The sequence below is a fragment of the Embiotoca jacksoni genome, unplaced genomic scaffold (genome assembly GCF_022577435.1).
Source record: "Embiotoca jacksoni isolate LCO1_2020_lvr unplaced genomic scaffold, fEmbJac1.0.p SCAF_19, whole genome shotgun sequence".
In the NCBI taxonomy this organism is placed as follows: Eukaryota; Metazoa; Chordata; class Actinopteri; family Embiotocidae; genus Embiotoca; species Embiotoca jacksoni.
In genome coordinates this window covers 1,258,166-1,285,145 of record NW_027185329.1, presented here as the reverse complement: position 1 = coordinate 1,285,145, position 26,980 = coordinate 1,258,166, and the positions used below count along the sequence as shown (strand labels likewise).

Below are 26,980 nucleotides of genomic sequence, written 5' to 3'. Positions count from 1 at the left end.
AATAGCTGTCGAACTTGTTTTTCCTGCTAGTCACACCCAATGGCTGCAGGCGAGTGTTTGATCAGCGTTAGTGGGAGAGTTTATTCTCAGGAGAAGAGACAGCGAGCAGGGGTGAGGAGAGGTAAAGGTGTAAGCCTTGAGAAGACATGGGGAGGAGATGCACCTTGGTTTTAATACATTCAAGCATGAATCACCTGGTCTCGTTGATGAATCACCTGATCTTTCAGTTTGCCTCCAATCTCTTTGACTTTTCCAGCTGTTCCTTTAAAAAAAAAAAAAAAAGAAAAAAAAAAGGACTTATTTTTGCTTCTTAAAACACTTTTTTTTTAAGGAAACCACATTTTATATTTTCTAAGTACTGTATGTATTTATATGTAGTTATTTTCATGTACTTTATGTTGAATATATGTCATATGTATTCTGTTTTTTTAAATATATTTTTTGAATGATCAATGCATACATTTTTGCAGCCCTGGCAAATAAAGCAGCCACTTTTACTACTTTATACATTAGGAAATAATGGACTCCAGTCTTCAACCCAAACTTTAACTCACTGCTTGGAAGTAGACTATATCTCCACCATGAATGTAAACCTAACTCTAACAATAAATCTGAAACTAAAAGTCTTAATAGCCCCTGTGAAGGATTTCTCTTTCCAAAAAATGTCCTAATTTCATAAAAATGTTTCAAAATAAGCCCTGACTTTTCTAAAGCATCCTTATACTAACAAAAAAATATCTTAATTTTTCAAAAGTGGCACCACTTTCTAAATACTTCTCCATTTCCAAAGTGTCTACAAGTTGAAAAATGTCCTCACTTTGCAAAATATCCTCATTTTATCAAAAGTCCAGATTTTTAAAAGCATCCTTACTTATAAAAAAAAATTTCCTCCTGTTCCTCAATATTTTCATGGTTTCAAAATAGCTTCATTTTCCTAAAACATTTCTGACTTTTCAAAAGTCTACTTTCCAAAAAAACTTCCTCATTGTTTAAAATGTTCCAAAATATCTTTACATTTGAAAAAGATTTCCTCTTTTCCAAAAAAATCACTACTTTCGAACTCGTTTATTTTTTTTAACTATCATTCTCCATAATCTCCTTTTTCCCCAAATGTTTTCAATTTAACAAAAAAGATCGATTCTTTTCAAAAATGTCTTCACTTGACTAAATTCTCCTCAATTTGCAAAATGTCCTTTCACTAAATATCAGCTTTCTAAAATGTCCTCTCTCCTCTGAAAGTCAAATATGTCCTTACAAAGATCCACATTTGGGCCTGTACAAACACATCTATGGCTGCAGACGCGTTTGGAGAGGAGTGGCGCAGAGATGTAACTTTTTTTGGGCTGCGCAGGTTGGGTGGAGACAGAGAGGTGTGGTCACCAGCCTCCAAAAAAACCAACCTCCCTCTGCAGCCTGTTTGCAGTCTGCGCCAGAAAGGGACCGAGGCGGACAGGTGGACTGACAGAGAGAAGGACAGACAACACTGTCCTGTTATATCCGGTGACTCCTTGCAAACCCGCTTGAGGCTGCCCCGTCACGATGAGCATGTCCGGCTCCAGGGGCGACCTGACCGGCGCCGGCGGTGGGAGCTACCATTACGCACGGAGCGACGGCGTGCACGGAGGCGGTAATGGATACGACCAGTTCATGGACGGACACAAAAACTACACTTTTAAAAGGACCGTGTCGGGAGGAGGGTCGAAGGGCGGAATGGCGAGCGCATCGATGAGCGGAATGAGGTCTGAATTCAGGTTTTTTACTTTCATGCTCTTTTCCCACCTGTTTGACTTTTTTTGTTGCAACTCTGCATGCAGGGTGGTTGCAAAGCTGCATGCCATTAAATATTTACCTTCAGGACCCTGTTTTGATCTCGGTATCCATTTCAGCTCTGCAAGCACTGAACAGTCTGACTAGGTCCAAAGAAAGTCTTAATTTACCGAACAGATGCATGGTGGTGTTTGCAAATGCTTTTGTTCTGCAAATTTCACAGCTGTGATCTCTGAAGCCTGTTGACATTTCCATCTGTTTGCACGTTGACTCAATGCTGCATCAGATTATTTTCTCCAATCTCCATGCAAATTAAAGCTGCAGCTACTTTATAACTACGTGTGCAGTCATAATGCGTTTGCAGAAGGAGTTCCCACGTTACCTGATCCTCAGATTGCATAACTGATAGTACACACTGATAATCAAACAAAGCTGGACGTCCCCACATGACTTGTAGCTGCTGTGCTTTGCATATATTTTTTTCCCAAATGGTAAATCATCTTCTTTCTCCCTCCCTTGAGAGAAATGTGATTTACAGCCCAGCACTGAACTGTCGAGTTCCTCCTGCTGCAGCAGCTTAACACTCACTCTTTATTCCAGAGACACGCATGTCAGTTTCAGAGCTTCCCCACTATCACCCACACAGGAAATGTGTCACTGTGGTGCTGTGGAAAAGGGCACAAAGATAGAGAAAGAGACGAGACGTCTGACACTTAAAACCGTGTTGCTCCTGTAAATGATGTTCATCCTGGAAAGAGGCGAGAAAACAGTTTAGCTTTTTTGGGTCCAAATTCATATCACAAAGTTTTATTTGTGTGAGCCCTCTGTTTGTTGTGAAAACTGAGACAAAGCTTGGGGAGGAGATTTTCAAATCAAAAGCCATGCAGTCATGCCAGAATATGGGGCGGTTTGATATATGCAAGTAAGTTTTGTTGGATATGTTATTATCAGCAGCACATACTGTATGTTGGCTGATAAGTAAGAGGAAATTACAGGACAGAAATGCACAAAATGTTTGACATTGTTTTAAAACCGGGGTCTTAATCATCGTACTTAGTCCAACAGACAATTTTTGATTAAAAGATCCTTTTCAGAAATAATAATACAAGTATTAAAAATGTGCAATAAGTCTTAATCAGATTTAATTAACTTTAAAAAACTTAAATCTTCTATCGGTTTGCAGTCAAACTCTGATTGTTCAATGCTGCAACACAAAACCAGAGATCTCGCTGTTACATAAGAAAGAGAAGACGCCATGTTGGTGGATTCATTGGAGGCGTTTTGTTTGTATTTGAAGAAACTGGAAACCAACTTCAGCTTCTCTTTACGGTGTAAAATGTTCAAATGATACCACAATGTTCACAAATGAAAAAAAATATACAAGCTAACAGTTTTTAAGACTTTTTTGTTCACAGCAAAATTTCTAAATTATTCAGAGCAAATGTGAATGAAGGTTACGACAGAAATCCATTTTTCCTGTATTTCATGTTTAATTTAAAAACTTTGTTAAAAAGTTGAAACGAAAAAAAGTGATAAATTAATCCTTTGTGCCAGCTAAACTTTTCTCCAGTTTAGCACCAAACTGCACGTCATTCATTCAGACCGAGTCGTGCAAACCAGTGGTTCCTGACAAAGAGAGCAGGAACCTCCCAACGGGTCTCACAATACATTTTAGAGGTCACAAGATAATTTACAGAACAAGAAAAATGACACATTTCTTAATTTTCTTCTGACAATTGATCAAATATTTTTGTTTAAAAAAACAAAACATACCGGACATATTTTCACCTTTTCTGGTCAATACAAATATTAAAATGAAACAATCTGAGGAGGGAAATCCACTCTTCGGTGAAATTTGTTCTGACTTTTTGTGACATTTTCAACGAGTCACAAAGGGGTCACACAAAGAGAAAATTGTTGTGAGCCTCTCGTCTGATATGTTGGTGGAAATACCTTCAAATACAAATGACGCACACTGAAGATGGTTGTTAAAGAAATGATCATCATGTTGACGAGTTCCTCTGCTGTCCCCTGCAGTGGCTCCGCCCTCAACACCATCAACCAGAGGGCAGGGAGCCTGCAGAGTCAGTGCAACGAGTACCTGAAGAAAGCCGAATACACCATCCAGTCTGTGAGTCACGCTTCCCTCCGTCTCCTGCAGCCCTGCGGATTAAAATCAGCGGGTCGAAACTTCCTTTTTATTTCTGAAGAAGGGCTTCAGTGTTGCTGTCAGCTAAATGACCGAAGGAATGTCAGACATGTTGTAATTGGAGCAAAGAAACCAGGCAGATAATTGTAGCTTTTCCTTTTGCTCTCTGCTGTTTGTAGAGTCATTAGAGCAATACTCCCACTTTCAATTGTGAGTTACGACACGCACTTAGTCGAGTTTTGAGCAACTTTCTTTTTCTCTGAAGTTCAACAGAAGTGCAAAAAACCCGACCTGAGTGACGTGGGATTTATTAACCTGCCAGCTTTGACTTGTCCTCACATCTGTTACACTTAGTGAATCAAATCTGTAAAAGTTAAAATATTACAACCATTTTATCCTGTTAAAAGTCATGAAATGATCCTCTTTTTATGTTTTTTTTTTTCCAAAATGGGTTTTCTCCACCTCAACTCGAAATGAAAGCGCTGCATGGTGCAAAAGAGAACAAGGACAGAAAAATATGCTTTAATGGTGTTTTTGCGCAACTTTTGATGAACTTAAAGTTTTTGTTTTTTGTGTATTTTGCGTTTAGTTTTCTTGGATTTGTTCTCCTCTCAGTGTTGTGTTCACGTCTTGCAGGGCAGTTCCCCGGCTGAGACAGAGTACTACATGGGGATGGCCAGCGAAGCCATCGACAAGCTGACGAACTGTGCGATAGACCTGAGACAGATGGGACAGTCCAATGAGAACGTAGTCAGGAGGTTAGCAGGCCTTCAACCCCTCCAGTCTTCTCTCTGTCTCTCTCCACCTTCTGATTTCTCTCTTCTGACTGTGATCTGTAAAACCTCAAATGTATTCTTCTTTCATTTTCCATCTGTAGTGTGGAGATGTACAAAGATCAGCTGAGGGGCGTCCACATGGCCATGAGCAACGCCATGAGCGGCACCATGAGCGGAGGCATGAGCGGAGGCATGAGCGGAGGCATGAGTGGAGGCACCATGAGCGGAGGCATGAGTGGAGGCACCATGAGTGGAGGCATGAGCGGAGGCACCATGAGCGGCGGCGGAGGCACCATGAGCGGCGGCGGTGGTGGTATGAGCAGCAGCATGCATAGGAGGAGGAGCACCACCAGGAGGAGCTCTGGAGGCTGGGAGGAACTTGGGAGGAGCTACCATGATGCCATGGGCTGGATGGCACAGCAGAAGGCATGCAAACACACACACACACACACACACACACACACACATACACACACACCACACACTAAAAGCCTAAACTGAACCTACAGGGATGTTTCCACTGCAGGAACCTCCCCCTGGAAATAGGAACCTTTTGAGGGACTTAGTTCCTCTACCTGCGTTTCCACTGGAAGAACCAGTCTGAATGAAGTTAAAGGGAGATCGTTTTTTAAAAACCTGCAACCTTCGATTGTGTTTTGCTTATTGTGTATCAACACAACAACACGGAGCTACAGAACAAAGCATTTATGGAGAAGACATGCCAACAGATGACCATTTTTTAAATATTTTAATGACACATTTTTCCTTTATGGAAATTGTTTGGCATTCAATCTCCGGCATCTTAAAAATATGTTTTGTTGGTGACCTGATTTCCTGGTGAGCCATTAAAGCAGCCTTCAGAGTGTCTGTCGTTCTGTTCCCACGTTCTTTTTTCTATATTCTTAATTTGAGTAAATTGGTCTCGTTTCATTTTGGCACCAAAAAGTCTGAGATGTTTGTTGATGAAAACTGCAAACGGTGAAAACACAGATGTCACACAAAGCAACTTTAAAAGCCTGAAAGAAGCCATTTATACTGAAAATATATATTTTTAAACGTTGTGTCACCTCATTAAAACGGAGTAAAGAGTGTCAGTGAACTTCCTGACAGATCTCATTACAGCAGATCGCTGTGGAAACACAGACGGACGTTTCTCTACAGACACAGAGTGGAAGTGGAAACGCTCGTCGTGGTGATTCTTTGAAGAAATATAAATTAAAAGAAGGTTTTAATTTTGTACTAAATCATTTCTTTCCTGGTGGATTCCTGAGATCATAAATCCACTGAAGAATTACCGGCCCGACTAGTTTTCTCTTCCGCCACCTGCTGGTGACAAGAAGGAGCGAAAGTCCAAAAATAACCTTCACTCGAAGTTTGTTGTCCGGTTTTTAGCAGCACTGACGTGTTCGGTGCGTATTTCCCGTGTAACGGTGAAATATTTGTCTTGCAGCGTCTGATTGAGACGGCGTCGTGGGGAGACGATCCCGCGGCCATCGAGCAGCAGCTCATCAGCCACCAGAAGTTCCACAACTCCATCCAGAGGAGCTCCGAGATGGACCGGGCCAGGGACGACCTGGTGGGTTCGGCAGGAACGTTATTATAGCTGAAGGTCATCGTTGCTGCAAAACAGAAGCACAGAAGTCTGTTTTTTTATTTGGAGTTATTGTGATTTAATTAAGTTTTTATGAAGAAAAACTAAAACAAGCTTTAACAGAGAACTAGGAGTTGCCAGAGGGCACGAAATGTACGTCACGGAAAAGCTCTAAATTCGACCAAAATCTCCTAATAAAGTAAAAATCTTACAAAAGGACAGATCTGTATATGGATTTGGATCAGCATCGAAGCAGATGATCAGGAGAAACATGAGCCGAGACTTTTTTTTCTGAACAAACCCTCAGAAAAAAGTAATTTCTCACATTGTCAATCATACTTTCATTATATCAATTTTTGTATGTATTTTATTTTGATATATGAGAAAAAAGCACTTAAGTTTGATTGAATCTTTTCTTCTAGTAAAACACTTGAAGCTGTAATGTGTGAAATGTGCTTCATAATTGTCATCATCATAAAGTTTATTATTATCAATTTTTCACAAACAGAAACTTAAAAAAAAAGGACATCTTTCACAATGTTAGCATTAAATGTTCAAACATTATTTAGATTTTTATGTATTTTATTTAGAAATATAAGAGAAAACACGTAAATTGGTAATGTACTTTATTGGTAAACACTTGAACACAAATATATTTTATTATTATCATTTTATTTAAAGTTGAATGACAGAATTATTTTTTTTAAAAGACTAGTTTTAAAAACACGTTTCAGACCTTCTTGACTTTTATTTTGTTGTATTTTACTTTTATTATTTCTTAATTATTTTTTTTTCTGGTTGTATTCATTCATATTCTAATTTTCTAAACCTCTCCTATTCATTAGCATGAAATTTTTTTTGTTTTTACTGTTTTTATTTGAGCTCTTCACCTTTTAAAGCACTTTTAACATGTAGAAGAGGTGCAACATGAATAAAGTTTGACATCATCTTTGTTCAGATTAAGAAAGGAGACAAAGGAAACCTTCACGCTCTGGAGCAGGAGTGGGACAGTCTGCAGGTGAAACAAGCCGAACGCTCGTCCTCGCCTCTCTCCTGTATTTCCCGTTTGAACCGTCGGCCTCGTATTTAAACTCCTTCTCTCCTCCCTTTGCAAGCAAATGTCGTTCGGCCGGAAGGAGCATCTGCAAGAGCTCCTGCAGATCATCCAGGAAATCTCCAAAGAGATCATGTGGGTGAACGACAGGGAGGAAGAGGAGCTGATGTTCGACTGGGGCGACAAGAACGTGGAGCAGTACATCCCCAAGAAGCAGGAGAGCTACTCGGTGAGCGAGACGCCAGAAAATGGGCCCGTTTGACTCAAATCCATGTTTTAATTTCAGTTTCTAAAGAGCCTCGTTCAAGGCGATTAACGTTCTTGGCACTACCGAGAGCCCTAAATGGCGATAATATTCTTTTTATGGAGTTAATCTGCATCTCACGAGGGGAGCAATCATCTGTGGCAGATTAGATGGCGGCAGCTGCAGTCAGTTCTCCGCCTCAAGCTGACGTTTTCTCCGTGTTCCTCTCTGTGATTTCTAAAATCTCCTGGTGTACAACAGAAACTGATGAGCAGCCTGGAGGACAAAGAGAAAGACCTGAACAAGCTGAAAGTCAAAGTGGACACGCTGCTGAAGAACAACCACCCGGCCTCGGACAAGATCGAGGTTCGGACCGACGCAGATTCAGAAACCAGAGAACAAAAAAAAACACGTGTTTATTTGCATTTATGAGTGTTTCAAAGAAGAAAATGTATTATTTTTTTGCTGCATTTGTTTCAGGCTTACAAGGACACGCTGCAGACTCAGTGGAGCTGGCTTCTTGAGATCACCAAATGCATTGATGTTCACCTGAAGGAGAACGCAGCTTACAGCCAGGTAACTTCAAGCTGCTCTGAGATCAGCAACGGAGCGAACAACCTCGAGCAGGAATTATCAGAAAACTGAGCTTTACGGATGTTATTAGCATCTTCTAGTCGATTCTTTGGGTTTTTCTGGACCACAACTTTACAGTTCTGGTTCAGTCTCATGTTCTTGTGTTGGAAAAACTGCATTAATACTCAAGACTTAAAGAAAAACACCAAACACCTGCTGTGGTTGTCAAAAATCATATTAATATTATTTTTATCAGTATGATATGAAGAGGTTTTCCTGACAAGTTTATACAGAAGATTTCTTTCTTATATTATATAAAGTCACCATAAACTGTCCCATTTAATTACTTGGCTTTATACAAACCGGATGCAGATGATTCTGAAAACTTTACAGGAACAGATGAATCTTTTAAATTTACAACTTGCGCTTTTGATAAATGATCAAATCTAAGATTGTTACTGAGTTGACTCTCACAGCTTTCAGATCTCATCACAACATCTAGAAGCCTTAGAGGCAGATATTTGAGTTGGTGGAGACCAAACCAGAGCTCAAGAATACTAATTATTTGTGTTTACAGCTCAGTGCTGCCCTGAAGTGGCCAAAAAAATAAGAAGAATTGCAAGTTACATAAACATACTGAAAAACCCCTCAGGTAGTTTTGTAATTGTTTCTGTCTCGAGTAAAACGCCGACAAAACTAAGAGGACTTTGGCGCCAAAGACGGAAAACAACCAGGTCAGAAATCGAAGAACCTCGAAGGAATTACAAAAACAAAACACAAAAGTCAGAGGAGTCGCGTACGGTCAGGAAATAAATCCATGCTTTGATTTTCCAACAGTCCTTCAGTCCTAACAAACACTGTAAACCTTTCAGTCATCTGCATCTTTCTGTGGGTTTCTAACAGTTCTTTAAGGAGGCCAACGAAACCTACAGCGTTTTGCAGAAGGAGCACGAGACGGTTCGCAAGAAGTTCACCTGCGACAAGAACACGGATCTGAAGAACCTGCTGGAGCTGCTGAAGGGCCTGGAGGTACGAAACACTGACCACAACATCAGCAACGGCTGACATGTTTATTTATTCACTGTATTTTTGTTTTTAATGCAGAATGAGCTTTAATATTTAACAGTGAATTAGCTGTAATGTCACCAAAGTGGATCTGTTAGAAGTTTAATATTATTCTTATCGATTTATGTAACTTTTTTATTTTTTTAATTTAAATTGTTTTTATCGTCAGGCGGAAAAGGAAAAGATCATGGAGAACAAGCAGCAGGTGCAGCACCTGGTCAACAACTCGAAGAGCATCGTGAGGCTGAAGCCCAGAAACCCCGAAGAGAAGAGCAGCGGCGTCATCGCCAAGGCTCTCTGCAACTACAAACAGGACCAGGTCGGTTCGCTAAAGATCGCGTCACACGTTCAGTAGCGACTCTTAATATTATTACATGTTGAGGAAAAGAGGAAATATTTGTTGTAAAGATGCAGATTTATGTTGATGAACCTGTTTTATGGTGACGGGGCTCCACAGAAGGTGATCTGTAAAGACAACAAGGCCATCCTGAAGGACACCAGCCAGCGCAGTAAGTGGCAGGTGACCGGCCCGGGAGGACTGGACATGTTGGTGCCCGCCGTGTGCCTCATCATACCCCCTCCCAACCCGCTCAGCGTCAGCCTCGCCAACAAGTGAGACAAAAAAACCCCCAAAAAACTCTCTTCAATTTCCTGACAACGTAACGGCTGATTTTAATTACTCAAATTGAAATTCTGATCTCTGTGTTGTCTGAAGGAACGAGCAGTACTACGAGGCCATCCTGTCCATCTGGAATCAGCTCTACATCAACGTGAAGAGTCTCATCGCCTGGCAGTACTGCCTCCTGGACATCAGGAACATCAACTCGCTCACCCTCACCATGGTAAACAGTCTCTGGTGACGTGTTACAGGAGGAGGTGCACAACATGCAGCATGTGAACCCTCTAAGGAAAGAACAGAAAATTAGAAAGATTATTTAGCATAAAAACTGGAAACAAGTGGAAAACAGATGAGATAAAGTGTGCTAATAATTAGCTTTCGATGTAAGGCCAGCTGGTTCTGCATGTCTTCAGGCTTTAAGGTAAGCTAAGCTACGCTAACAGCTGCAGGCTGCTGTTTACTTTAAGTAAACATGCATTAAAGTGACATTCATTTTCTTATCTTACTCTTGGCAACAAAGCACATATCCTAAAATGTGAAACTATTCCTTTAATTCCTTTTAACGGACAAATCAGTAACTTTATTTCTGGTTATTTTCCATCTACATTTAATACATTCTTCCTTATTAAGCCCTTAAAAAAAAAGAGAGACTAAAGCGGGCAATCGCAAACTGTAGATGAATGTTTATCGCATTCACGAGACATTGATTGAACTTTACAGCGAAGAAGTGGATGCAGTTTAAATTGATGAGTATTACAGATGAAATCAACCGATACTAATCCCCAGCTGAACACATCAATAACCTGCAGTGTAAACAGACGTGAATCCACACAGAAGGATCCTAACAAGCATCCGGACGATCGGAAAACAGCTCGGATTGTTACGGTGTTGAGGAAGCTGCGGAGCTCTGCTGCAGTGCAGCGTTTCAAGACTAAAAACACATATTTAAGCAGCTTATCCATCTCTGGTTACCTCCGGCCCCAAACTTAACTATTACTGCTCCACTCTGGACTTTATGTGGGGAAGTTTTCCTACAGACACACGATATCTATTATGGGATTGTTTTAAATGAGGAGCGTTTCATTTGCGTATTTTGTCCTTACTGGTTTGAATTAAGCCTAATGTGTGTTTTTGTGTGTGTTCAGCTGTCCCAGATGCGATCCGAGGAGTACCGACAGCTCATCAAGAACATGGAGTCTCACTACGAGGACTTCAAGATGACCAGCCACGGCTCCCAGATGTTCGCCGACGAGGACAAGAGGAGCCTTGAGGACCAGTTCGCCGGCGCTCAGGCGCACTACGAGCAGCTGGTGGTGCAGCTGCCCTCTTACGGTCAGCATTCACAGGAGAACGCTCATCTGTCAGTCAAACTGTAGTAGACACACTTTTCACTTTCATATAGCGCACGTACTCGTACTATTTATTGTCTTTGTTTTATTCCGTATCATATGAAGTAATACCTGCACTTATTTTATAATAAAGAAATACTACCATTAAATCAAAGCTACGGCAGGAAAGGACGAGAATGATGTGGCTGAGAAAATAATAGATTGACTAGAATTCTATTGAATTGAGTATGCTGCATAAATCTAACAGATTCTTTGCAGTGAGCGCATTAATACAACAGAATATCAGGCCACATCTTTAGTTATTTTGTCGGACTAATAGTCAGAAACATCACTTTCATTTTATTGTAATATTTATCATGTTATTGATCAAAAATGTAGAAAGTTGTAGTGTGCATTAGAAAAAAAAAAAGTTGAGAAAATCTCAATCGATGCCAAAAAGAAGTTTTTTGAGATTTTTGGTACAATTTTAAGAACTGTTTTTGTAGTTTAATACAATCCACTCTATGTTCTGGCTTTAATCTAGATATATATGGAGAAAAATAGCGTTCACAGGTCTTGCATGGCAAGAATTAAAAAAACAAACGGTATCGGCACAAATTCTCAAACTGTAACTTATTGAATTAGTGTCGGTTGTTCTTACTCTAATTATCCAAACTTGTTCTGTTGTAAGAGAAAAAGGTTATTTTTAAGTGTGCACGAGTGCAGCAGATCATTTCCTGTTTACGAGACTCCACCTGCAGCACCTGACAAGTATAAATGACTTTTGAACCATGGCGTGTTTTTTTCTCCACCAGTAATGAAACGCACATCTGTCTGTCCACAGTTGCACATCAGGACCAAATAGAAATACAAGCATCTGATCAACAACGGCAGCACCAGGTGATTATACTACAGCAACAAGCTGCCGAGCAGCAATACCAGCAGCAGCTGATTTTCCTGCAGCAGCAGGAACAAGCTGCCGCCGAGGAAGAGGCCCGCAGGCTGGAGGAGGAAAGACGAAGAGGGGAGCTTAGAAAAGTGGTGGAGAGGAAAACGGAGGTGAAGAAAGAGTATGTGACCAAGAAGGACGGGGTGAAGAAGAAGGTGCCGGTGTCCTCCTCCTCCTCCTCGTCTCACAGCCTGTCGGAGCTGCACGCGCTCAGACTGAGGCTGGAGGCCGCCGAGGGCATGCTGAGTCAGCACATCCACGTCTGCGTCGGAGACGACTGGGTGCACGACTGCGGCCTCAAGGTCAATCAGTTAGAGGTGAACGCACACTCGCGAACAAAAAACACGTCTCGCACCAAACACCTCCTCGATGTTCTTCTTAATAACTGCATTCGTGTCCACGTTGCGGTCAGATGGTGCAGCAGGACGTCGACTCCATGCGCGACGAGTACTTGCTTTTGAGGGAGCGGATTCTGAAGGAGCTGGAGGGCATAAGCGACTCGGACAAAGCCCAGTTCCTCCGCAGCGAGGTCGGACTGATCAACCAGAGGCTCAGCAGCCTGGAGACGAACTCCTCGGCTTACGTGCAGCGGTACGTAACAAACTCAAAACTGCCGCTTTAAAACACATTCAGCAAATCCCACGGACACCATGATGATGTCAGCAGTAAACAACATATTTACTAACTGAAGAAAATCATTAATGTTATGTTGGTGTTAACTTGTACTACTAATAACTAGCCTGTACTGATCATATGCAGGTTTGGTAGTAAACATTTCATTATTCTACGAGCTGATGACATAAAAGATGGTATCATCCGCATAAAAACACACGTGACAGAAAATGTTTTGTACGTCCGAAGTAAAAAGCAGGAGACCCCGTGTTGATCCTTGTGGGATCCCGTAAACAGCATTTTGATTGCTGAACTGGAAACCAGTGGCAGAAACACTGTTAGAAAAACAAGATAAACTGAGGATGAGTTTAACAATCAAATACATGGAAATCCACTTAATGTAACAAAGTAAAATCTGTGGTATAAAAAAAACTATCGAAAGTGACAAGAATATTCAGAAAAAAGGCAGCACAAGGTCTAAAGCAGGGTTTGATACTGTTTACATAAAAAACAAAAAACAACAACAACCTTATTCGGCTTGTTTGGTGGAGCTCAGCTATGTGAATAAATGTTACAGTGTCAACAAAATGAATATATTCTATCTCATCTTCCTGAAATGACTTTCTCCACCTCTCATTAATCTGTTTATCCTTTATCCATTTAGGCTGCGGGCTCTAAGGGACATGCTGGAGGGCGTCGCTCGAGCCGAGGACATTATAAAAGTTCACGAGGCGAGACTGACGGAGAAAGAGACCACGTCTCTGTCTCCTGGCGAAGTGGAGAAGTACATGTTGACCCTGAAGGTATTTTAAAAGATGTATTATATATATATATATATATAACTTAAACCTTTGATTATATTGGTCTTCAGGAAGATGTTTGTGTTTTTACTTCATTTTTATTACTTTATTAAGTGTAGTTTGTTACTCCACAGAATCACTTGTGGAAACTTCTCTGTTTTAGGCCTTTTCTACTTCACCACTCAGCTTCATGCCTGGCAAGCTGCAACTGGGACAGAATACCAGTGCACATTAGTACATGGCTCAGTAGTCATCCATCAGGTTGAATTAGAAAAGCTGTAATGAGAAGGCCAGCCAGATCTGTAACTTTGCTGTTAAATATATATATACTCTATACTTTCCTGTGATTCCCTATATTAAGTTGTTTTTTTAATTTTACATTAGATGTCTCTTTTGACTGATGTCTTTTTGTCTTTTTCTTGCTGTGTAGGATATCAAAGCAGAGTTGGACCAGAAAAGAGATGTTCTGGCCTCCATGGAGGCAGAGCTGGCCAAGGCGGACCACTGGAACAGCCAGATGGGCGGAGCCAACCACAGGTGTGACATGATGCTGTCCAAATACACTGAGCAGGTGGGCGTGCTGTCTGACCGCTGGAGACGCATCCAGGGACAGATTGACACCAGGTATGTCTCTCTCACACACACACACACACACACACACACACACACACACACACACACACACACACTCATTTTATAATTGTGTTTCCTATTAATTTACTCAGTAAATTGAACACCTGCAGTATCTGACACAGGCATGGATTAGAGGATTATTTTCTGGCTGCCAGAAAACTAATAAGAAGGAGAGACTTTAGCTAAAAAGACCAAAATAACTCGTGGATGTGGGGCCTCTTTCACAAAATCAACAGCTGATTTATAGCGCGAGACATGGGACAATTCTTCCTCACCAGCCTCCGTTGACATGGAGCTTTGTGTAAAAGGGATATCTATTAGACTCATTTAAAATTCTCTCTCTTTCCTTCTGGTGCTCAGATTCCAGGACCTGCAGCTGTATCATCCTCAACTGCAGCACTACAAACAAACCAGCACCTCCGTGATCGACTGGATCGACGCCACACGGAAAAAACAGGACGCCCTGCAGGCCACCAAGATAGAGAGCGTCCAAGCCCTGAAAGAACACATTGCCAGCCAGAAGGTCTTCTGATTAACCCTTTGTTGCTAGTAATGGTCTAAGTTTATGTCGTCAGATATTTGACATCTTTATTTTGTTGGTGTCTGAAGGCTCTGAACGCAGAAATCAAGTTGAGGAGGGAGACGGTAGACAGCGTGCTGAAGGACAACGTGGCCTGTGTGAACGCTGTCAGGGTAAGTTGGCTCCTATTTACAATATATAGACTTCAGTTTTAATTGAAAATGTCCATTTCCTTTCCTTCATGATTGTGTTTTCTTTTACAGGACTATGAGACAGACCTGGCCGCTTACACCTCCGGTCTGGAAACTTTGCTCAACGTCCCCATCAAGAGGACGATGCTGCAATCCCCGTCAATGGATCTTAATCAGGAGGTAATGAAACCAAAACGAGGTGAAACAGTCGTCTCATTAAAATACTGGAGCAACTTTTGGCATGTGACTTTTACCATTTAATTCTTGTAGGTTAAAGGAGGTTAAGTTGATCCTAATCAGTGAAGTCACAAAATGTTATATCTGAATTTGTCTTCGTCTCAGGCCACAGAGCTGCAGACTCGTTACATGGAGCTGCTCACCCTGTCCGGCGACTACTACAAATACCTGGGAGAGTTGCTCAAAAACATGGAGGAGCTCAAGGTACTGATCTTTCTGCACTGCATGTTTGTGCTGCAGCTTCTATGTTCGTTTGGAACTTTTATCAGCAACCTGCCACGGGACTCGGTCACACAGTTAGATTAGGTTAACACAAGCTAGTCTGCCAAACGAAACCTTTTTTTTCTCAAATTTTTTTATAAAGCTTAGAAATCTTTTAACACCTCGTTGTTTTGTTTTAGCAACTTTTTTATAGATCATTACCATGATTTCCAGCTGCAGCGTGCTCGTGGCAAAAAGTCTCTCATAAACCATAAAGCGACTGTATGCTACTTTCCCAACACTGTATGGCAAAAAAACACATTTTCACTAACTGGTGGAAACCGTGGAGCAAAGAATGAGGTATTTTTCTGCACACGTTGGTTGAGACCAAAATGGAGCTAAAAAAAAAAAGAGTGAATGTTAAATATTAACTCCATCCGAATGTAATGTTTCTCCATGTTTGGTATCAACTTGGTGTCGTTAGAAGGATAAAAACCGAATATTGTGTTGGCCACTTGCCAAGAGCAGCTGCTGCCCCCATGTGGCCAAAAAACAAAATCCATAACAAAGGTGTAAAGAAAACCTTGGATATTCTTCAACCCATTCAAATACTCTGTGGTAAAAGTGTTTTTCATTACTCAAGTACATTAAGAAAATGTAAGTTATCACAGCTACCACTGCATTCATCTTTGCTCTGTTTGCCTCCCAGATTCGTAACACCCGGATTGACCTGTTAGAAGAAGAACTTCGCCTGCTGAGGGAGAATATCCATGACAGCAACTTCAAGAACAAATCACTGGAAGACGCCGTTTCTCGTTACCAGCTGGAGCTGTCCCAGTCGCAGGAGCAGCTGCTGTCCATGGAGGAGGTGAAGCAAAACACGGCAATGCAGTGCAACGCCACCAAGGACAGCCTGGACACCACTCAGGGCAAGCTGGCGCAGCTCAGCGATGAGGTGGCACGCTTCAAGTACTTGCTGGAGGAAGAAAAGAGGAAGAGGAAGCTGGCAGAGGAGCGCTACACTCAGCAGCAGCAGGAGTATGACTTGGTGCTGAGGAAGAGGCAGAAAGAGCTGGAGGCGGTCAGCTGGTCCAAGATGGAGGTCGAGAAGGGCATGTCAAATAAGGAGTGTGAGATCGAGCAGCTGCGGCGGCAGCTGACCGAGGAAGTGACAAGAGTCAAGGATCTGCATAACGACTTATCAAAGGTAAGGAGCAATTGCAGTACGGAGATCAATAACTTAAAGCTCAGCTACGAATCCCAGATCAGCATCAGTCGCACAGACATCCAGAGGCTGACTTCCCAGAGGGGCGAGGATACGGCGGAGCTCCAGCTGCAGTATGACAGGATGGAGGCGGACAGAAGGAGTCTGGAGGAGGATCTCAGGAGGCTCAGGATGTCTTTCATCCAGGTCGAGGAGCAGAGGAAGATATCAGAGGAGGAGGCCCACGATCAGCGGGCGGTGATCATAGAGGAAGGGCGCAGGAGGAGAGAGCTGGAGAGTAAGGTGGAGCTGCTGATGACGCAGAGAGACGAGGAAGGCAGCCAGTACAGAGAGGAGCTGGCCGAGGTGATGAAGAGCCTGCAGGAGAAGAGCGACCAGCTGGCTTACGTCACACACAGTCTGGAGGAGGAGACTCGCAGGAGAAGAACCACCGAAGAAGGGCAGGGCGTGCTGGAACAGACTCTGGCCCAGATGCAGGCGAAGCTGACTAACTCCTCGGTGACTGCGACCCAGCTGAGCGAGTGCGAGGAGGAGCTCCAGAAACTGCGTTCGGAGCTGGAGAGAGAGAGCAGGGAGCGGAGCAGAGTAGATCAAAACACCAGCAGGTTGCAGGGACGCATCAAGGACCTGCAGGCCGTCAGAGACGGGTTGGAGAGCCAGGTGGAGAACCTGCGGAAAGCCAAACAAGACGAAGTGTCCAGAAGAAGGCAGGTAGAGGCAGAGCTGGAAACCGCCACTCTGACTGTGACGGAGTACACCAGCAGCATCGTCGCTCTCCGCCAGAGCCAAGAACAAGCCAGCGCGTCGGAGAGGAGAGGCGAAGATGAGCGTCTCAGGCTGCAGGAGGAGCTGGAGAGAAGCTTGAGGCAAAACCAGACCTCTGCAGAGCACATGAAGCAGCTGAGCGGCGAGCTGAAAGCCCTACAGCAGCAACTCCTCCAGGAGCAGGCCCGGGTCAAAGAGGCAAACCTCAGGAACCAGGATCTTTACACAACCATAGAGGAGAAGAGTAAAGTGCTAAACGGGAACGCCGTTGAACTCCAGAGTCTGAAGGAGATGACGGAAAGCCAGACCAAAGAGAGGCTGAGGCTGGAGGAGGAACTCAGGGCCGCACGGCACGATAAAGAGGAACTCCTGAGATCCAAACAGGGAAGCGACGATGAGCTCTACTCCCAGATTACCGCCCTCCAGCTGGAGCTGCAGGCCAGTGAGCGCAGCAATGTTGACTACTGCAACCTGGTCTCCGAGCTCTCATCCGAGAGGGAGAAACTCGAGCTGGAGACAGAGAAAATACAAAAGCAGACCACCGAGGTACATGGAGGTTTGGCTCTTAGTCCGGGACTGCTCTTGTCTTTCCAAATCAGAGTCCAAACTTGGAGCATTCAAGTAGCAACAACTCTCTGTAGCTAAACCTTTACTTGCATGCGGGGGACACCTGCTGATCCCGTGTAGATATATCCCACTTCATGACTCTGATTTGAGCACACATACATCTGCATGTGTTTGAATAGTCTTTGCATGCCAAGATCATCTGTTCCTCTCTGCCTGCCAACCTCTCCAATCCACTGTCTCCCTGTCCATGCCGTGCAAAGATGCGTGGTCTGCTTGCTTTTTTGCCTTTTCTTCTTTTGCCCAGAAAAAAAACAAAAAAACCAGTCGATGACATCACTGCCGCTGGTCCTCTGGTTTCAGACAGTTTCATTATTGTTTATCATATTGTTGTAGCAGCTTAATGGTCTTCAAGATGCATTATGCAATCTTGTGGAACAGCACTCACAAAAAACTCAAGCATAATTGTGAAATATCCACAATTTCTTAAACTATTTAAAGCATATTTTCTTGTAATTTGAAACTGGGTAAATCAAGATTACCATTCATTTATTGGTTTTATGTCTCTGCTGTTTTACAAACTTGCAGAATTTAAATAGACAGCATCTATTTTTTTTTCTGTCATTTTAGTTGCTATAAACAGTGCAGTTATATATTTTTTGTCTGCAGGACTGGGAAGGTTGATTTCACATTGAAATTCAATAGCTTTGTTAGACTATTTTTCTCTCCTGGATAATTGTCTTTAATATTTGACTGCTATAAAACTAAAACTAATATACTTTTACTTCCCAGTCTTCTAAGACATTGTCTTGTTTTCTTGTTGTTCTGACGGAAATTAGTTTTTATTACATATTTCTATTTTAGCAGCGGCATCTTTGCGGAATGCACGCATACTTGCATTTTATGTTTTTACTTTTATTATCATCAATGCCAGCTTCTGAGTTTTTCAGATCATGAAATGATACGATACTTTTCCAAAATGTAAGTGATTACAAAATGATGACAGAGTAGGTTGTCACTTCTATTTCTTCTAATTCGTCCAAAACTATTGGGCTTTGTTTTACCGTAGTATACTGCTGCTAGAAAAAATGGAAAGTGCAAGTATGTGTGTTTTCGTCCTTGATCCACCTCCAGCGTCTTTGATTGTATGATTGTTTACTATCATATAAAATGCAAGAAAATGTTGTCTACTTCTATCAGTGCATTTTTGAGTTGACTAACCTTTTGTCTCTGCTTTTTCCCTTTATTTTCCTGCAGACGCGAATCACGATGCAATCCCTTCAGTCCCAGTACAGTACAATTTTAAGTGAGAGAGATTCTCTGTTGCTGAAATTGCAATTGTCGGATAAGGACAAAGACCACATCCAAAGACTAAAGGATGAACTCAGTCACATTAAAATGTCCCTCGAGTCTGAGCTTCGCAATAAGCAACGCATACAGGAGGATAACGAGAGAGTGAAGAGGGATGTAAATTACTGGAAGGAACAGTGTGATAGTAAACAGGGCCTGATCAGGCAATCCGACACGGAAAAGGAGATTATGGAGAGGGAAAAGAAATCTTTGAGAAGTGAGATAGAGAAGCTAATGAGGGATCTGAGGGAGCTGGAGGACTCATATAAAAGTAAGCTAACAGACCTCCAAAAACAAATGCAAGAGATGACCATCGTCAAACAAACCATGGAGAATGATCTGAAGAAAGCTAAAGAGCCCTCAACCTTGGACGCTTCCACCATGATTTTTGATGGAGTCCGCAAACCGGTCAACGCAAATCAGCTGCTCGACTGTGGTGTTTTGGACAAACCAACATTTAGCCAGCTTGTGAAGGGACATAAGACCGTCCCTGAAGTGTCTGCGGACAAAAAAGTCAGTCTAAAAGGGACAGGCCCGATAGCTGGGGTGGTCATTGAAGGTCCAGGGTTCATTACCGGCCACCTTTACAAAATGACTTTCACCGAAGCCAAGAAAGAAAATTTCCTCCCACCAGACAGCGTTGACTTGCTACTGGATGCTCAAGCAGCTACAGGCCACATCATTGACCCCAGAACTAATCAGAAGTTGACAGTTGAAGAGGCATGTAATCAAGGTGTGGTCGATGATGAGGACAGAGAGAGGCTGCTAGCAGCAGAAGCTGCAGCTGTAGGATATAGTGCACCTGGAACAAGCAAACCTCTGTCAGTATTTCAAGCCATGAGGAAAGGACTAATTGAAAAAAACACTGCACTGCGTCTGTTACAAGCCCAGGAGTCTGTAGGGGGCATTCTCGATCCCAAACTCAGTGTCTTCCTTCCCAAAGACACAGCCATCGAACGTGACCTAATTGATGATAGCACATATCGTGCCTTGAATAAGAGGCCTGAGCTGTACCTGGACCCAGAAAACGAGGAGGGTGTAACTTACATGTCACTGAAGAGGAAATGTAAGGTAGATCCATACACAGGCCTTCTGCTTCTTCCTGTCTCTGAGAAGACAGATCCCTCCAAACTTGTCTTTGATGGAGTTCGTAAACCCGTTACAGCCAAACAGCTGCTGGATTGTGGTGTCCTGGACAAGCCAACATTTAGAGATCTTGAAAAGGGGAAGAAAACTGTCCCAGAGGTGTCTGTCGACAAAAACGTCAGTCTGAAGGGGACTGGGCCCATTGCTGGGATTATCGTAGGAAATCGAGGCAAAATGTCATTGGCAGATGCCAAGAAAGAAATGCTGCTGCCTGATGATAGTGCAGATTTGCTCCTGGAAGCTCAAGCTGCCACAGGTCACATCATTGACCCCAAAACCAATCAGAAGTTGACTGTGGATGAGGCATGTGTGAAAGGGGTGGTGGATATTAAAGATCGGGACCGACTACTGGCAGCAGAGGCTGCTGCTACTGGCTATAAAGATCCTAGCGTAGCCAAGCCTCTCTCAGTATTTGATGCCATGAAGAAGGGACTAATTGACCGGAAGACTGGGATACGTCTGCTGCAGGCCCAGGAGTCAGTGGGAGGCATTCTAGATCCCAACCTCAGTGTGTTCCTACCTCAGGACACAGCGATTAAGCGCAAGCTCTTAGATGAAAACATCCGTCACGCTCTAAATCAGAATCCTGAATGTTACCTTGACCCAGAAACTGAGCGCGATGCCAGCTATGGCGCTTTGAAGAAAAGATGCAAGATCGAACCTCATACGGGTCTGTTACTATTGCCAATCTCTGAGAGGCAAGATCCCTCCAAATTGGTCTTTGATGGTGTTCGTAAGCCAGTAACAGCAAAGGAACTGCTTGATTGTGGAGTCCTTGACAAATCAACATTTAGTCAACTAATGAAGGGGGAGAAAACTGTCTCTGAGGTGTCTGAGGATAAAAAAGTCTTTCTAAAAGGGACAGGACCAATTGCTGGTGTGGTGGCTGGACCTTCAGGGAAGAAGTCTTTCTCAGAGGCCAAGAAACAGATGCTCATTCCCCCAGAAAGTGCAGATTTGCTCCTGGAAGCCCAGGCTGCCACCGGTCACATCATTGACCCTACTTCTAATCAAAAGCTGACTGTAGAGGAAGCATGTGCAAGAGGATTGGTGGACAACAAGGATCGAGATAAACTTTTAGCAGCAGAAGCTGCTGCTGTGGGCTACCAATATCATAGCGCAGCTAAACCTCTTTCAGTATTTGAGGCCATGAAGAAGGGACTAGTTGACAGAAAGACTGGGCTACGTCTGCTGCAGGCCCAGGAGTCCGCAGGAGGTATTCTGGATCCTAACCTCAGTGTGTTCCTGCCTAAAGACACAGCTATAAAGCGCAACCTTTTGGATAACGAGCTCAGTGGTGCACTAAACCAGAATCCTCCTTGTTACCTCGACCCAGACACTGAGCGCGATACCAGCTATGGAGCTTTAAAGAAAAGATGCAAGACAGAGCCTCACACAGGCTTGAAACTCCTGCCAATCACTGAGAGGAAAGATCCTTCCAAACTGATGTTTGATGGTGTCCGCAAGCCGGTCTCAGCACAGCAGTTGCTGGAATGTGGTGTCCTTGACAAAGCAACCTTTGACAAGCTAATGAAAGGGGAGAAAACTGTCCCGGAGGTGTCGATGGATAAAAAGGTATTTTTAAAAGGGACAGGACCAATTGCTGGTGTGATAGCTGGACCTTCAGGGAAGATGTCTTTATCAGAGGCCAAGAAACAGATGCTCATTCCCCCAGAAAGTGCAGATTTGCTCCTGGAAGCCCAGGCTGCCACTGGCCACATCATTGACCCCACATCCAATCAAAAGCTGACTGTAGAGGAAGCATGTGCAAGAGGATTGGTGGACAACAAGGATCGAGATGAACTTTTAGCAGCAGAAGCTGCTGCTGTGGGCTACCAATATCATAGCGCAGCTAAACCTCTTTCAGTGTTTGAGGCCATGAAGAAGGGATTAGTTGACAGAAAGACTGGGCTACGTCTGCTGCAGGCCCAGGAGTCCGCAGGAGGTATTCTAGATCCCAACCTCAGTGTGTTCCTGCCTAAAGACACAGCTATAAAGCGCAACCTTTTGGATAACGAGCTCAATGGTGCACTAAACCAGAATCCTCCTTGTTACCTCGACCCAGATACTGAGCATGATACCAGCTATGGAGCTTTAAAGAAAAGATGCAAGACAGAGCCTCACACAGGCTTGAAACTCCTGCCAATCACTGAGAGGAAAGATCCTTCCAAACTGATGTTTGATGGTGTCCGCAAGCCGGTCTCAGCACAGCAGTTGCTGGAATGTGGTGTCCTTGACAAAGCAACCTTTGACAAGCTAATGAAAGGGGAGAAAACTGTCTCAGAGGTGTCTAAGGAAAAGAAGGCCTATCTGAAAGGGACTGGACCCATTGCTGCAGTGGTAGCAGGACATCAAGGAAAAATGTCATTGTCTGAAGCCAAGAAACAGAAGTTCTTGCCTGAAAATATTGCAGATTTGCTATTAGAAGCCCAGGCTGCCACTGGTCACATCATTGACCCTAAAACTGATCAGAAGCTGACAGTAGACGAGGCATGTGCCAAAGGAGTGGTGGAGATTAAAGATCGAGACAAATTACGAGCAGCAGAGTTTGCTGCTCTTGGCTATAAAGATCGTAACGCAGCCAAGTATCTCTCGGTATTTGAGGCCATGAAGAAGGGACTAGTTGACGGAAAGACTGGGCTACGTCTGCTGCAGGCCCAGGAGTCCGTGGGAGGCATTCTGGATCCTAACCTCAGTGTATACCTACCTAAGGACACAGCTATTAAGCGCAACCTCTTGGATGAAAATCTCCGTCAGGCTCTGACTCGGAGTCCTCCTTGTTACCTTGACCCAGAAACTGAGCGTGAGGTCAGCTATGGTGCTTTGAAGGGAAGGTGTAACACAGAGCCTCGCACAGGCCAACAAATTCTGCCAATCTCTAAAAAGGTTGACCCCTCCAAATTAGTTTTTGATGGTGTACGTAAGACAGTAACAGCACAGCAGTTGCTTGACTGTGGGGTCTTGGACAAACCAACATTTAACCAATTAATGAAGGGAGAGAAAACTGTCGCAGAGGTGTCCGTGGATAAAAAGGTCTTTCTGAAGGGGACTGGGTCAATTGCTGGTGTTGCAGCTGGGCCTTTCGGGAAAATGTCCTTCACTGAGGCAAAGAAACAGAAAATGATGTCGTCTGAGAGCGCTGGCAAGCTATTGGTTGCTCAGGCGGCCACAGGCCACATTATTGACCCCAAAACTAATCAGAAACTGACAGTGAAAGAAGCATGTGCCAAAAGACTCGTGGATAAGGAGGATGAATCAAGGCTTTTTGCAGCTGAGGCTGCTTCTATAGGTTACAAAGACCCGTATACTGGCAAGTTCCTGTCAGCTGGCCAGGCCATGAAGAAGGGATTAATTGACAAGGACACAGCTCTGTGTGTACTTCAGGCTCAAGAGTCTGTAGGGGGTATTTTGGACCCTGATCTTGGTATATTCCTATCCAAAGATATTGCTATGGCTCGGGATCTCATTGATAAGGACCTATACCAGGCCTTGAGTCAGAATCCTAAGTGCTATCTGGACCCAGACACCAAACAAGCAACCACATATATATCTCTGAAGAGAAAATGTAAAGCTGATCCAAGCACAGGTCTTTTGCTTCTCCCTGAACCCAAAAAGCCAATAACTGTTCAAGGGCTTCGGGCCCAGGTTGCGGTCACAGATCTGGTGGATGCAAACCTGCTTGACCGCTTTGACATGGACCAATTGAACAGTGGCAGACTGACAAGCCAAGATATTGAAGACCGCCTGCGATCCTACCTGAAAGGTTCCACCTGCATAGCAGGAGTTTATGATGAGGCCAGCGATAAGGTGATGCCAATCTATCAGGCCATGAAAGATGGACTGTTGCAAAGTGGGACCACTCTGGAACTGCTTGAGGCCCAGGCTGCCTCAGGTTTTATAGTTGACCCTGTCAACAACCGCTATCTGACTGTTAGCGACGCCTACAACAGAAGACTGTTTGGGCCCGAGTTCAAGGACAGCCTGCTCGCAGCAGAAAGGGCTGTGACTGGTTACAAAGTGTATGGTACCGACGAGACTATCTCCCTCTTTCAGGCCATAGAGAGAGGTCTAGTGGAGAAAGGTCCTGGCATCCGTCTACTTGAGGCCCAACTTGCCAGTGGTGGAATCATTGACCCTGAACACAGCCATCGTATTGACGTGAACGTAGCCTATAAGAGGGGATACCTTGATGAGAAAATGAACAAGATCTTGACTGATCCGAGTGGTGAGACGAAAGGTTTCTTTGACCCCAACACGGAGGAAAACCTAACCTATCTCGAGCTTAAGAAACGCTGTATCACAGATGCAAAAACTGGCCTCATCCTTTTGTCTATCATGGACGAGAAAAAGAAAGAGTCAACACTGAAGAACACTCTAAGAAAGAGGAGAGTGATAATTGTGGACCCAGAGACTAATAAAGAGATGACAATACGTGAAGCCTTTGACAAAGGGTATATTGACCATGACACCTTCGTGGAGCTGTCCCAGCAGGAGTGTGAGTGGGAGGAGATCACCATCACTGCTCCAGATGGGTCCGTGCGGTTTGTTATCATTGACAGGAAAACCGGAAGAGAGTATGACATTACAGAGCTGCTCGAGACGGGAGTAATTGACCAAGTAATTTTCGAGCAATACCGTTCACGAAACATCAGCCTCACTGAGTTTGCAGATATCATCACCAGTAAGACCAAACATGGATCATTGTCGTCATCAACCTCAAAACAGTTCGCTGGCGCAGGCACAGCTTCAAAGACATCATCACCATCATCATCATCATCAGCAGCATGGAATTTAAGACAGTCAACATCCTCACGGACATCATCGACTTCAAGATCGGGTTCAACATCAGACGCCTCAGCTCCGTCGTTATTGATAACGTCGTCACCAGTGCAAAGACCCTCATCACCTACTCTGGCCAAGATGACCACAACAAGAACTACCACCGTCACAGAGCGAAACGCCTCAACCAGCAGCTTTGGTCGAGACTCGCCTGACTCCCTCCAGCATATATCCGGCATATCTATTTGTCTGTCGTCGCCTGTTGAAACAGTGGGTGAACAGGAACCTGTGGGGGCCATCTTTGACACCGATACTGTAGAGAAGATAACCATCACCGAGGCATTAAATCGTGGTCTAGTGGATTCCATCACTGCCCAGAGACTGCTCGAGGCCCAAGCCTGCACTGGAGGAATTGTCAATCCCACAAATGGCCGTAGGGTCAGCATCCATGAGGCCTCCTGCATGGGCATAATAGATGACAACATGGCCTCTAAGCTCAAGCCCGCTCAAAAAGCTTACCTTGGCTTCGAGGATGTGAAAACCAAGAGAAAGATGTCTGCTGCCGAGGCCATGAGGGAGATGTGGCTGCCATATGAGGCAGGGCAGAGATTCATGGAGTTCCAGTTTGTAACAGGCGGCCTTTATGACCCAGAAAAGAACTGCAGGAGAACCATAGAGGATGCTTTGAAAATGGACTGGCTGGATGTGAGAGCAGCCCAGAAGCTCCAAGATGCCAGAAACCACACAAAGAACCTAACATGCCCCAAGAGCAAACTTAAGATCTCATACAAACAGGCTCTGGATAACTGCCTGGTGGAGGAAGAAACTGGGTTGAAAATGCTCCAGGCCTCCTCTGTTTCTTCCAGAGGGATCAGCAGTCCATACAATGTCTCCTCTGCCCCGGGATCCACCTCAGGCTCCAGGAGCGGCTCACGACGGAGCTCCCGTAGGGGCAGTTTGGATCTGGGCTCCCCCAGCCCCTTTTTCGGTAGTGGCTACAATCAATTTAGCTACAGCTCCTTCTCCCCCGTTAACTAAATCCAGAAAAGAAAAGGTCCGGCATGCACGCACGCTCTTGTTTTGCAAATGAATCAGAGCTTGTTACAATATTTTCAAGGTTAAGAGCATAATGTGGAGAATGTGTGTTTTGTGTGGAAAAAAAAAATTCAAGTTTAACATTCAATATATTTTGACTTTTTGCATAGTTTTAGAATGTATGCTTTGGTGATGCTGTGCTTAAAAATAATGATTCCAACCAACATATTTTGGTGAAAATGGACTAAAGTATTAATGGCAGCAATCTAAAGGTATTTGGATTGAAAATAAAGATTTTATCGTTGGTGTCCCTAAAATACGCTTTAAAATGATTATCACTTTTTTTTCTTTGCATAAACATATTTCATTTATATTTTTCAAACAAATTCATGAAATGTAATGCTTACTGCTTTGCATTGGTAAAATAATGGTATTGTGTTTTCGTCTAAAATATCTTTTTTAGTGGGAAGGATGCAAATTTGGGTGCATATCGTAAATTTGACTGCTATTTTTTTTTATACTGAAAAAGTAGTTGTTTCTTGCTGTTTAGTGCTTCCAGTTTTGTAACAGTTTTTCACTTATCTCAAAATAAAACTTGAGTCTTTTGCTAATGTGTGTGGATTCATGACTGATCTTATTCATGGCCATTTTTGTGCAAAATTCAAACACTTTTGATGTAAAATATAGTTATTACTCAGTTTGTAGGTAGCTGTTGTTGGAGGGGGGGGCCATTCTATATAAAATGGTATCAATGGAATATAAAGGCTGTTATATTGTTATTATTTAATATTATTTCAGTTTGGCCAG

General features: G+C 43.5%; 1 protein-coding gene across 2 annotated transcripts; it reads left to right on the top strand.

The window, feature by feature from the left end:
* The first annotated feature begins 1,345 nt into the window (after positions 1–1,345).
* dspb (desmoplakin b) lies at positions 1,346–26,784 on the top strand. Of its 2 annotated transcripts, none has more exons than XM_069152956.1 (24): positions 1,346–1,739; positions 3,805–3,898; positions 4,553–4,674; positions 4,794–5,118; positions 6,143–6,268; positions 7,242–7,301; positions 7,399–7,566; positions 7,843–7,947; positions 8,062–8,157; positions 9,058–9,183; positions 9,389–9,538; positions 9,677–9,831; positions 9,935–10,061; positions 10,984–11,170; positions 12,011–12,432; positions 12,528–12,706; positions 13,392–13,530; positions 13,958–14,151; positions 14,521–14,683; positions 14,770–14,853; positions 14,944–15,051; positions 15,214–15,312; positions 16,019–17,845; positions 19,121–26,784. In XM_069152956.1, exons 1-24 carry the CDS (start codon positions 1,540–1,542, stop codon positions 26,174–26,176), a joined length of 12,312 nt encoding a protein of 4,103 aa, XP_069009057.1. In that variant the 5' UTR covers positions 1,346–1,539; the 3' UTR covers positions 26,177–26,784. The 2 variants fall into 2 exon arrangements, with proteins under 2 accessions (XP_069009057.1, XP_069009058.1); XM_069152957.1 differs by having other exon boundaries at positions 1,350–1,739; positions 16,019–16,516.
* Positions 26,785–26,980: the final 196 nt, after the last annotated feature.

Excerpts from the sequence above, each read along its gene's own strand:
- dspb (XM_069152956.1), top strand. The coding sequence starts at position 1,540 with ATGAGCATGTCCGGCTCCAGGGGCGACCTGACCGGCGCCGGCGGTGGG. Across the intron at positions 6,269-7,241 it reads ACCGGGCCAGGGACGACCTG|ATTAAGAAAGGAGACAAAGG; the intron begins GTGGGTTCGGCA and ends ATCTTTGTTCAG. Across the intron at positions 10,062-10,983 it reads ACTCGCTCACCCTCACCATG|CTGTCCCAGATGCGATCCGA; the intron begins GTAAACAGTCTC and ends GTGTGTGTTCAG.